The 12,489-nt window shown below is 36.4% G+C and overlaps 1 protein-coding gene across 1 annotated transcript in view; it reads right to left on the reverse strand.

Annotated features, from left to right (window-relative positions):
* gabbr2 (gamma-aminobutyric acid (GABA) B receptor, 2) overlaps nt 1-12,489 on the reverse strand; it is a 187,452-nt gene that overhangs the window by 76,398 nt on the left and 98,565 nt on the right. The window contains exons 4-7 of the mRNA XM_028036005.1: nt 10,705-10,806; nt 5,614-5,679; nt 4,953-5,141; nt 3,342-3,584 (exon numbers count right to left, since the gene is read on the reverse strand). Of these exons, the coding sequence (XP_027891806.1) occupies nt 3,342-3,584; nt 4,953-5,141; nt 5,614-5,679; nt 10,705-10,806 (600 nt within the window). The remainder of the gene's footprint in view (nt 1-3,341; nt 3,585-4,952; nt 5,142-5,613; nt 5,680-10,704; nt 10,807-12,489) is intronic.

Here is a 12,489-nt window from a genome sequence, read left to right on the forward strand (position 1 = left end):
TATGTGACGAGGTTATTGAAAATCATATAACATTTCCCCTTTGATTATTGGAAATGATGCATTTTGTAGTATGAAGGTCCTAAAAATCTGACTCCATTTCATGACTGAGAAAGTTGGTAAAATAACCCAGCAAAAACTACAAGTGAATGAAATGGTGATGGGGCATAATGATTTTAAAACACCTTAATTACTTTACAAGTCTTAGATCAATGGTTTAATGTTGTCAAACAATTCCTAATTGAAACCCATTTATGTATGTTTTCTTAATGAATATGCAAGACGACTTGGGACTCAAGCAGGTGGTATGTGTTTTATGGAGAAATCGCCGTGTTTAAGCATGTGCACATGTATGTGTGTGCGTGCATGCGTGCGTGCGGGGTGCGCGTGTGTGTGTGAGGTGTCTGAGCTGAGATTGAGGAGGCGGTCAGGTATCACTTTGTTAGTGAGGGTGAGAATACTGCAAGCGACAGCAACACTTGGGTCAAATGAGATGAGAGTCTGTGGGCTGCAGGTGTGACATCCACAGGGTTTCTGAGGTTTTTAGGTTGCAACGCTGCTAATGGGAGAGTAACATTGATGTGCAAGCACACGCATGAACATGAGCACGCTCATGAAGGGGTGCACACTTAAAGAAAAAAAAAAAACAGATGCCTCAGAAAGTGGCACTCACCATTTAACAGAGAGACACTGGTGCCAACAAAATGACTTCGGATTACTCATGAACAGCAAAGCAAATGTAAAAAAAAAAAATTACATCTGCCATCCTCAAATCACAGACTGCCGGGTCTCTACATATGCTGTTTGCCTCATTCTGTGCTTCTAGTGGCTAGATGCTCTCTCTCTATCCTAAGAGCGTTCCTGTTAATGTCTGTCTTCTTCTCAGTAGCCCTGACACCAGCTTGATCGATACGACGGAGTCCTCGATCATCACTCTCCTGCTGCTGCAACTGTACTCAGCTACAGCGACGCCAGGATCAGCACAATCTTCACATATGTGCCTATGCATGGATTAATGTTGTCAACCTACTGAAAGTCATTTAATTCACAAACAAAGCAAGGTTGTGTAATAGTTGCTTTTGAAATCAAAATTTCAAAATAGCATAAAAGATGTATGGAGTGTGGCTGGAAGGGAAATTGCCTCCCCCAGTCTTTGTCGTGAGTGGGTGGAAGTTTCTATGTGCTAAGTCGTATTTCATGTAATCCTTTAAAAGAGCAGCTAAAATAGCTGGGAGATCTTAAACCTTTCGCAACAAAGATGTATTTAATTACTTTTGCATTTTTCTCTGCTTTAACACTTTTTGGCATGTATGCAGTATTCTTACTAAATTTAATATTGCTGTTGTCCAATCATGATATACATTTAGCTGCTTACACAACATTCTGAATATAAAATATATTGTCACATTCAACGTGTCTTTTCTGACAATGTAACCTGTAACTGTGAATTTCCTGTAAACTAATTTCAGAAAGACAAATTCCTACTGCATAATATCAATAATAACTATGATTTGAGAACTGCTATTGGAGTCTAGAAGGAGATGCTGAAGTGGTGGACAAGAGCAGAGAAAGCAGGGGGCGTGCAGAGTAGAGCAGGCAGAAATCTTTCATGCAAAAAAGGCCTTGAAGGATAAGTTGATTTATGGGATTTTGAATAAGAGACAGACCAAGTCTGAGGCAGTTGCACTTTTATAGTAATTGTCTGAAGCTTGCAGTTGTTGCTCCATTATCCTCAGCAAAATAATGGTAAAATGGTACACACTAAAACCACTAATTAACTTATTAGTACTACATATTTTTCATCACTTACTAGTAATGGCACACTAAGTAGATTTTTAAAACTAAGTGCAACACGGACAAAATGTATGATTACATAAGACAATTTATAACGTTGAATGTCAAAATGGTTAAAGATGGGGTATTATGTAAAATAATTTTTTTCCGCTTTACATCATGTTTTAATGTTTTTCCCTCATTAAAACATACTTGGAGTTTTGCTTTTATTCTTTTATGCATCTTTGGAGATTTTGCCCAACAGAGAACCTCTATCCTCCTCCCCTACTCAGCTCCTCCAGACTTACAGCAGCAGAAAATATCAAACACCTGGTGGAAGTGTGCATCTACTGATCCTATCATACAAAATACTGCTCACTGCTCCAAATGGTTGTAAACGCCATAATGGAAGAACAATGTTGTGATGATGTGCGGAAAGAGCAGGAGCTTCTTAAAGAGACAGAAGCCAATTTTGAGGCATCCAATTGCAAAGTCAAATTTCTTTTCAGATATGTTTGATATTTACAGCAAGTTTACAAAAACTATAAGCAAAATAGTTACTTCATTTTGCTATTAAAAGGCTCTATGTGCATGGAAAATACATAACACCACCCATTAGGAAACTTTTAATGATTGAGAAAATATTAGAGCAGAAGTATCACAAATATATCTGAAAGTAGAGTGCAGCATTTGCATTATGCATAATGTCAACTTTAGAAAAGTTGACTTCATTTTAATAATAATAATAAATACATTTATATTCCCCTTTGTATATCAAATTAAGATATCAAAGGGCACATTCACACACTGATGGTGGTTTGTAGCCACAGCTGCACATTTTGACTGAAGCAAGACTGCAATTTTGCACCATTGGCCCTTCTGACCAACACCAGCAAGCAAGGCGGGTGAAGTGTCTTGCCAAGGGCACAAAAGACAAGGGCAGACGGGCCAGAAATCAAACCAGCAACCATCGATCGCAAGGCAAACTCCTACCACCATCGCCAATGTTGCTCCAAATAATTTTTATATTTCTACGTAGATAAGTATTCTAAGCTCAACTAAAGGCATAAAAGCTGGAAGCTGGAAGCATCTCAGCCTTGTGTGGCTAGTACATGGGATCAGGAGGCCTTCTCAAACACACATACACTCATGCACAAGCAAACAATGCACAAAAAGCTTTTACCGTCACAGCGAGGATAAATCTTAAATAGAGGGAAGAGAGTGTGCAGATCTGAATGATATCACTTTAGGCTTCATTCAGATACAAGGATGGCTTGGAATCTGCAAACAAGATTCCAGTTTTGCAGAGCAGTGATCCATTCTTCTATTTGCTGTTATAGCATTCACCCACTCCATATAACACAACAGGTTTTCTTCATTGGTAATAAATCACTGGATTCTCGCTTGAATTGTCTTACGTTACCTGAATATGTGCATGCTGAATGAACTCAATGGGTTATTGTAACAACAGCAGCTTCTCCAATTGCTTCACATGCTGTGGAAACTGGTGTTTAACTTTAAAAGATAATGCATTAAATAATTACTTAAAAAGAATAATCTTATTGACTTACTGTAACTCCATAGAAGTTAGTTTCATTCATGACATCAAGCACCATTTTCCCCACTTCCCGATCGTCCACAGTGAAGTTGTGATACATATTTTGCCTTTCTTTTGTCCGGAGCAGTTCCCTTACTCGGTTCAAGGTCTTTGCAATTACCCAGATCCCGTCATAGGCAAAGCCGTGAAACTTGCTTGCCTCCACACCTTTCTGCTGGAGCTCCCTGTAATACTCCTTTTCATATTCCTTTGGGGTCTGAAAGGCAAGTAGAAGAGGCAACATAAAGCTGAGAATATGTTGATTCATCTTCTTACCTTTTATCATCTCAGCAGCTGGAACTATTACAGTGGTATTTCTAAGGTATTTTAACTGCAAGAGGATGGATTTGTTTTATTTTTTTTATATTTGTTCTGTTGTACTTTTAGTTTAAGAAAAACAGACATATTTACCTGAATACAAATTTAAAACAAAAACACTTTTCAAACATATGCAAAGTTGTTGGGGAAAAAAAAGTTAGAAAATGTATCTTTAGCATTTTCAAAAGGATCAGAATCACTCATTAAAAAAAACAAAAATGTCAGACTGCATTTACAAGGGAACATAATTAAAATGCTAAAATCAGGAAATAGCAAGTAGTAGGGACAGAGCTCTAAGGTATAAACAAACTGACATTTCAATTTGGAAATTAAAACATCCACTTTGGGGATTCAGTCCCAATGAGTGTACTTCACTAGCCTTCCTTCCTTGTCACCAATTATGTTTAGATGCAACAATGTGGTGTAGAAACTCCAGTTAAGGGTTGCCGTGGGATGGTGGATTTAGCAACAACTTTAGGTTGAAAATGAGTTAACACCAAGGTTAGGAGACTTTTAGTATCTCAGGGTCGTGTTCACTAGTGAAGGCAGATGGAGCAGGAGATCAATAGGCAGATTGGGGCTGCATATTCAGCGATGCAGACGTTGGACCAGTCTGTTGCTGTTATTAGAGAGCCAAGTTAATTTCCCTGTCAATCTATGTTCCCATGCTCAACTGTGGCCATGAGCTGTAGGTAATAATTGAGAGAATGAGATCTGGAATACAAGCAGCTAAAATAAACTGACCAGTCTATGTTGGGTGAGTTTGATAGAGAATCTGAAGCAGCTAATTAGGGTGATTTGGGTATTTGGGAAGTATGCAATCAACAAGTCTTCCAAGGGAGGTGTCTTTGGACATTTCTCTCTGGAAGGAGGTCTCAGGACAGACAGAGATTATATTTCATTGTTTGCTAGAGAATATCTCCCTAAACAAGAGTAAGCAGCTGAGGGAAGGAGGAGGTCTGGGAATCTTTGGTAAAGACATCACCCTTGAAACCTTGTCTTGGACAACAGATGGAAAAATTGATTTAGGAAAAGTTTTTTTAGATCGAGTAAACTGACAATAAAACATCTGTATACATCATGTCAGGAGTTGGACAGGGGTGTTCTTTACTTAGTGCTAACACTTTAATTATCAACCTATTTTTAGCCTATAATTTTCTTCCAGATTCCAAAATAACCATTCCCTTGTTTCAGGCATTTACTGTCTTCTTCACCAACTCTGAATTTCAAAGAAAGCCTTTAGATTGCATCAGCTGGTGAAACTCACCCTGCCAGAGATGCCCTTCACTGGCCGAGAACTGAGCGGTTCAAAGTCCACACTGATGTATCCCTCCATGGCTGTTAGGAGCTTCCTGGAAGTGCAGTTGGTGTTGTTCGCCTGCTCCCACCAGTTTCGTTGATACCAGCCTGGGATGATCCACTGGTATTTGCTGCCATACATGTTCAAGTTATATGCCTGGAAAAATGAACAAAAATGAAAACAAAAACTGACATTAAATTTATGTTTAACAAGCTGTCTTTATGTTTTCTGTTAATAGTGGTTAATTCAACAGAACTTTTTCTGTTATATCTTGCTGTGATTTTTAAGTATAAACCGGAAAACATTAGAACATTTGCCAGAGATAAACAGCATTTAACTGATAAGTAATTCCTGAAGGTCACTGCCAGGAGATGGTTAAAGACTCAAAATTCCTTTTTCTGACCAATGTCACATTAAATTATTTTGTGTGTTTGACCCTGCAGAAAACTGTGAGGTTTAATCCACAACCTTTCCATAAATTAAACTGTACCCTCCACCCCCAAATTTTACCCAGTATCTTTATAAGTAGAATATTTTGATGAAAAAATGCTACACCAATACACAAAAACAGATTTTATGTATTTAATAAATATGTTTACAGGTAGCTAACTGTGCATAGATGACTTACACAACAGAAGACTTTAGAGGCCCAATGCTCATCAAACTGCCCAATGATGATTCTCACGTCATTGTCCTGAAGAGACAAAAAAAACAGATTTTGAGAAACACCATCATTATTTTAGCTACACAAATTGGTTTCAGTCATGGAATATGAGTTCAGCACCCTTTATTCTTCTGTCACTTGAAAGTCTTTTGCTGAGATAAGTATAGACACAACATTGATCAAACAGAAGAACACATGGGAATAAAGGAAAAGGCAGTAAATATATTAACTGGATAACCAGAGAATGATATCAAAACAGTAGGCAAGTTTGTTGAAGTTAGACTAGCACATTAGCAAGCTACTCCATTTGAAAAAAAGCAAGACAAGCTGTGTGAATCATAATCAAATGTTTGGCACATTGGATATTGAAATTTTATGACCATTTATCTCCATAGTTAATAGAAAATACAATAAAAAATAACATGATATTCCATGATTAAATACATGGGCACAACTCGGCACAACATATGGGTACAACTGCTGAAAAGGCAAGTTGACAGTTTCAGATCAGTATTTATTTTATGAAGTCAATGTCAGATTAAAGCAGCTTTTTTTCAACTTCAATTCTCAGGGTTCAATACCTATGATGTTTTAGGCGTTTCCTTTTGACCACAAACCTGTCTTAAATAAGTAGGTAATTAAGAAGCTTATGCAGCACTTAATGGCACACAGAGGAGATCATCATTTGACGCAGGTGTTCTGGAACAGGGACACATCTAAAATATGCAGGGCAGTGGTCCATAAAGACCAAAACTGAGAAACACTGCATTAAAATGTTCTAAATAGAACATCTCATGTGCTTTTCTTCTCTTCACTACATCCACCTCATCAGAGGATTTAATGTGTGATTGATCTGAATGAGTTTATTAGCCAAGAAAATAAATCCATATCAACTTGCACACTTGATTAATAAAAGAGATGGTCGCTGTGCATTGAATTACTCAAACCAGGCTTCAGAAAAAAAAAAGTTGCTCAGGGATTCAGAGCACAACATTACTTTGTGAATGACTCTGTAAATGATTTAGATTCCCAGGTGGAAATTCAGCTTGTTCCAGGTTGGTACAAAAAGATTTCAGTGATCACACGCTCATGTACAGCACATATATATGCTCACAAAATCTTGATCAGATGCCATCAAAATGCCAGCATATAATCCAGAATTGCACAACACTAATGCTGACAGATTTGATGAATGTAAATCTGTATAAGGATGGATGAGATGTGCCAGAGGTCCATTACAGAGCCATATTCAATCCTAACACTGCAGATAGTGACAAAGCTTTCATTAAGTGATTGAACTCTGAAGGCTGAAATTAAACATTTATATTAGAAAATATTTCAAAGGAATGACATTCCTACAATACTGTTTGACCTATTTGGAGATATTGTAAGTTACCTATATATTTAAAATATATATATATTTTTAATATTTAAAAAAAAAAGTTAAAATAATCTTTTTGACTTCATCAAATACAAAAACAAAAATGGAAATTTGAAAAATTATGTAGAAGTAGCTTTAAAAATAAAAAGGGACATGAAGACTTCAAACTCAGTGAACCTATGACATCCTCCTGTTAGTCTGGATAAAGGGAAACAATTACAAATACAGTTCATTAAGTTATCCCTTAGGCTGTGGCCAACCATATGTTGAGCATCCTGAGATCAGAGGGGGCAACTAATCACTGTCATCTTAATTCCAACACATCTCTAGTGGTTACTCATTGGAGCTAAAACAAGTCTTCCAGGCTCCATCTTTCACAACACTTTACATATTTGTACAATTGGACAAGACCAGGCAACTTTTTAAATCCCCAAGTTGTGATTTTGTGCTACTTTGCACATGTTTGTAAATGTGTGGTAAAGACATGCCAGTAGCAACTCAACGGTGCTGCTCTTCCCTCAAGGAAAGGCACTTAATCCAAATGACTCCAATGATAGCCAGGAGCCACAGTCTGAGTGAAAACCCAAGCATGCCTGGTAACACATAGAAAAGGTTGTATAGTTGCAGGCAAGGGCAAGAGTGAGTGTGTTGTGCTAGAGCATAACATAGAGACTCAGGCACTGAAGAGGCCCAAATAAGCCCCATTGCTCAAGCTTTTATGTAACTGTAACAATTACTGTTCTCAGAGAGGGTGGAGTTAAGGGCAACTTTGGCTGCTTCATCCTTGACAGGGTTATTTGTATCATTATAATTGTGATTAATATATTTTAGTGAGTTGAGCGATATTTTACCTCTTGTACACAATCAAGTATATTTACGGCTTATTAAGCACAAACATAAATGTGATATTGATGGTTTCTTGTGAGATTGGGGAAAAGTCCATTTAGGCTTTGTTGTTTCTACAAACAATATGGACCCCATCACCATGATAACTATGGCATGATGAGCAGAAACTGTCAAACACTTACTCTTTGAGGATGGTCTTATGTGTACATTAACTGTTAAACGATTATGTGCAATTATGACAAACTATTTGAGCAGTTGCTCATACAGGCAAATCTCAGCTGAAATATTAACATCAGCTCAAACCTGTAGAGGCGTATAAAACTAGAACACAGAGTCGATTGGTCCTTCAAGCTGTTCAGTGCTCTCAGAGTGAGACTCTTGCTCTGGCTTTGTGCTATTTGGGGATTTGAAGTAGCAGAAGTGCTTTAGAATTTTTATTGGTATCAATAAAATACTTTACAAAATGGTTAAACCTATAATGATTGTGCAAGAGTGTAAGGTATTTATCCTGAGCTGATTCTAGGCCGCTCTACATCCACCGGACCGCCAACAAATATTGCACAGTACTGTGTTGACTTCAACACAATGCAGTCCCATAAACTGAATGGTTCCCTTTACACAATTTATGCATTTACACATACACTAAGGTAATGATTGATGTCTTTCTATGAAATCGTGTGATAAAAATTTACTTGTGAAATTAAGAAATGTTAAGAGATCTTGGGGTGTATTTACAAAAGGAAAGTGTTTTGGTTTGCTTGTGTAGTCCAGAACAAAAGACGACTTTTTTTTTGCCGTAGTTTGCTTTCATGTTGTGCTTCTTTGCAACCAGACTATAATTTGTTTAAAAAAACACAAAAACACAAAAAAAATTGTGACCCAAGATGACAATCATTGCTTCCATTGGACAGAAATGAAGGGGACAGAACAGATCACAGAACCAAAAAAAATGGGCCAGATGCAAATACAATGTAGCACAGAAGCTGAAATTAGGCATATTCCTAGAGCGATGGAGGCCAATATGTATTGGCCATGCTAGCAAAGATCCATGAGACAAGCAACCCTGCACTCATACATATTCCTTTCTATAGTTCATAATAAACAGACAGAAACCAGAGTGTCTGGGGTTAACCCAAACAGGGAAAGGGAGAACATTCAACCCTAGAGAGATTCCTGAACAGTTGAAATTTGAAACCTTCTTGGTCTGCAGTTGCAATGGATGGCAGTATCTGATTTTTACTAATAATATAAATAACTAAGGTGTAAAAAAAATACCTTGTTTTATATTTAAATATATTTTTTCCACATGTACGTCCCCATTAAAGGGAAACTGCCCGAATAGTCTGCAGTCACAAAAAAACACGAGCAACTCAGCACAGATATTTTACAGACAAATTTATGAATAATAAACTAAAATTAAAAATAGACTATTCAGGTCTCAAATGAAGGCCTTTTTTGTTCTACCAGTGTTTTGTGTTTTAATCCTTCTTCAAAATGTAAGACAAGAAACAAGAGAAAAAATGTAAAAACACACTAACTGAACAAAAATAAACATGGTGGGAAGCTACAATTTCCTGCCAAACCTTTCCCTGTCTGCATTTTGAATATTTCAGCTGAAACATTACAGAGTGAGAGAGCTCTATTTGTGGATCGCTCTGTGATGCTGAGAGCCTCGTATGCATCCTAACACAGAAAACAAAAAAAACCCTTATCATATTATGTTGCTGTGATGGAGACAGTAAAACACTGTTACATGCTGAGTGGGAATCTGACTTTTAAAGTGTCAGAGGATCACGCCCACTCTTTACAAATGTTCTGCAAAGATTCTGAGGCAATACCATGATTTGCATATCTTCAGTTAGCTCAAATCCGTTGATGTCAGCTTAGAATGTCATACCTTAACATGCAGATTACATTTTTATTTTAGGAAAGACAGCTCATCATTCTGTTTCTTCTCTGCCTCATGGACTACTCATTGCTTCTTCATATGTCTTTTAAATAATGTAACATGTCATCTACCAAGGAATAGTATGAAAAGAGAAAATATGTTTCCTACTAATTACATTTCTCATTTAGCTTGTATTTTTCTCACTGCTTTAAAATTTTAACAGTTTTGACATGAGATGATAAAACTGTGTGCTTATTTGTTTAGACAAGTATTCTATATGTTATCAACTTATCTCTGCAGCATCATGAAAACTACAGTGAATGCTCAATATTTTACTCTTATAAAAAGCATGGAGAGTAAGAGGCTCATTTAGATCCAAGCCTTCTTTTTAATATAGAGTCATATAGCCTGAACCAACCATTACTTTGAATCTTTCATCCCCACAAACCCATTGCTCTGATGCTAAAGTTAGCTGATCTTGGACAACATTTTGATTACTTTATACAAAATTAACTATGACTATTGCCAAAAATAAACAGAATTTTCAAAATAATAGGTTATTCTTATGGAATAGTGACATTATTAGAAAAATTCCAAACTGTTGTTATATTACTCTGCATCATTAAATGCCATCTGCAGCTGAATTTACTTTCTTGCATACATGAAACAAAACAATTGATCGTGAGGGTTTTTTATTTCTTTTTGGCTAAAACAATCGCAAATTAACCAGTTTAGGGTTCGATACTGCATATTGAGTGAAAGTGAAATCTTTTTAATCAAAATGTACTAAAATATCTGATGTTATTACAAATCTGAATGGTAAAGTGAGCATGTGCATGCTTATTATCTCAATATAATATGAAAAGTTTTACAACATAAAAAATTTACTAACTTAGGTCTTTATTTTTAGTGTATCTGTAACATAAAAGGTCTTGCTTACCTTCAGTTTTTTGACATTGACACATGGATCATTGGAAAAACTTTCTGTATCTGCAATGTGGATGTTTGCTTTCTCCAGTTCATAGGTCAGATCATTCCTCACCTGTGGGAACATAAAGAAAGAAGAGATCATTCACAATCTAAGATCTCTGCACACAGTCACTGCTGAAGTCTTTCTATATTATTCATCCTGGCCCCTTGCATGTCCTGGAGGAAGCTGCCAGGAGTGACATGAACTAAGAAAGACAGAGATTCCCTGAGAGACATGGCTACTCCAAGTGGGAATCATAGAAGCTGCATAAAAGATGAATATGGTATGATAGCCTTCACTTGATTTGGGGGAATATTGTGGTTCACTTCAACAAAATACAAAACATGTGGAGTTTTAAATTTGAATTTCTACATTAAATTTAGTTCACAGAAGAACCCAGCAGTGGAATTTCTTTTGATTAAATTGACATTCTTTCATCTGGAAGTTGAATATTTCAATAAACATTCAAAAAAGTAACTCAGTGGAAGTGTTGCTTTGATAAAGAAATCACTAACTAATGCTCCCTGGAACTGCTTTTGTGTAGATGTCAATACAATATAAACTTAGACATATCACATACTATCCAGGTTTGCAGAAATAATAATAATAAAAAAAAATTATGTAACATTAGCATGCAGAGCTCCTTCTAGGAAACGCTTCACTGATTTACCTGCTGTGTCTCACTCAATCATTCTTGAGATTTCTTACTTTTAGAGAATTACAGCAAAAAGTTTGGGTTAGATTTTGTAGACATTTTTTGTGCTCTCCAGTTGCAGTTCAGTTAAAACTTTAAGGTTTGGCTCCAGGCAGTTTTAGGAGTTTTCAACTGACCTAGACAGAGCACCCTACTCCTCAGGCCAGAGTTGCATACACCTTGCATATTTGTTGCATTTTATAACATTAACACACATAACACAGTATTCATCCCAAACAAATACAGGAATATTTGTGGTGGTTATGTTCTACAAAGTTGAAAAGGTATAAATACTTTTGTGTAGAGGGGTAAAAAAACAAGTAAAGTAAACAAGTAAATGAAAACAATAAGTAAGAAAATAGGCACCCCAACAGAATTTTTCTTTTTGTATCTTGAATTTCTTGTTGCAATAAGTTCTTTGGTGTTTTCAATTATTCCGTGCAATATATTGCACACAATTTGTTTGTTCCCTGTTTGTTGTTTGTGTTATTGTTTGTGCAATAACACAAACAAAATGAACCAATAAGTTCAGTGCATTTGAATGTGCACAGAAGTGAAAAACAATCATAATTTTAACTATTAAACAAAATTTAAACGAAATAGAATTCAAATATGTGATTTTTATTACTTTTTATAGCTTTCTGAGGTTATTGTGCTCATAGTGTAATGCAAAATATTATAAAATGGCAGAAATCCAGCCTGATACACTGAAATGCTGCCTTCATTTTGTCACTATTGGTTAGAAAATACAACCCGTATATTACAGGAAGACATCAAGTTTGGTGTCTTTTTGGTGTTGATTCTAGTTTCACTTTTCACATTATGAACTGTGTGCATTTTCAAGAAGAATGCGTATTTGATGTTTTATAGACTGAGACATGAAAGAACAAATGTGAACATTATTTTCTTAGTTGCTTCTCCTGGCTGGTTGATGTATCTGCTGCCCCTGCATGTCTATATTGATGAATTAACTCAGTTGAATGGAGAGTAATGTGATAAAAGGAAGAGAATAAAGCAGAAGTCCCACTGGGATGGCAGACCGGCTGTGCTTGAACCTAAAC

This window comes from Xiphophorus couchianus, chromosome 13, assembly GCF_001444195.1.
Source record: "Xiphophorus couchianus chromosome 13, X_couchianus-1.0, whole genome shotgun sequence".
NCBI lineage: Eukaryota > Metazoa > Chordata > Actinopteri > Cyprinodontiformes > Poeciliidae > Xiphophorus > Xiphophorus couchianus.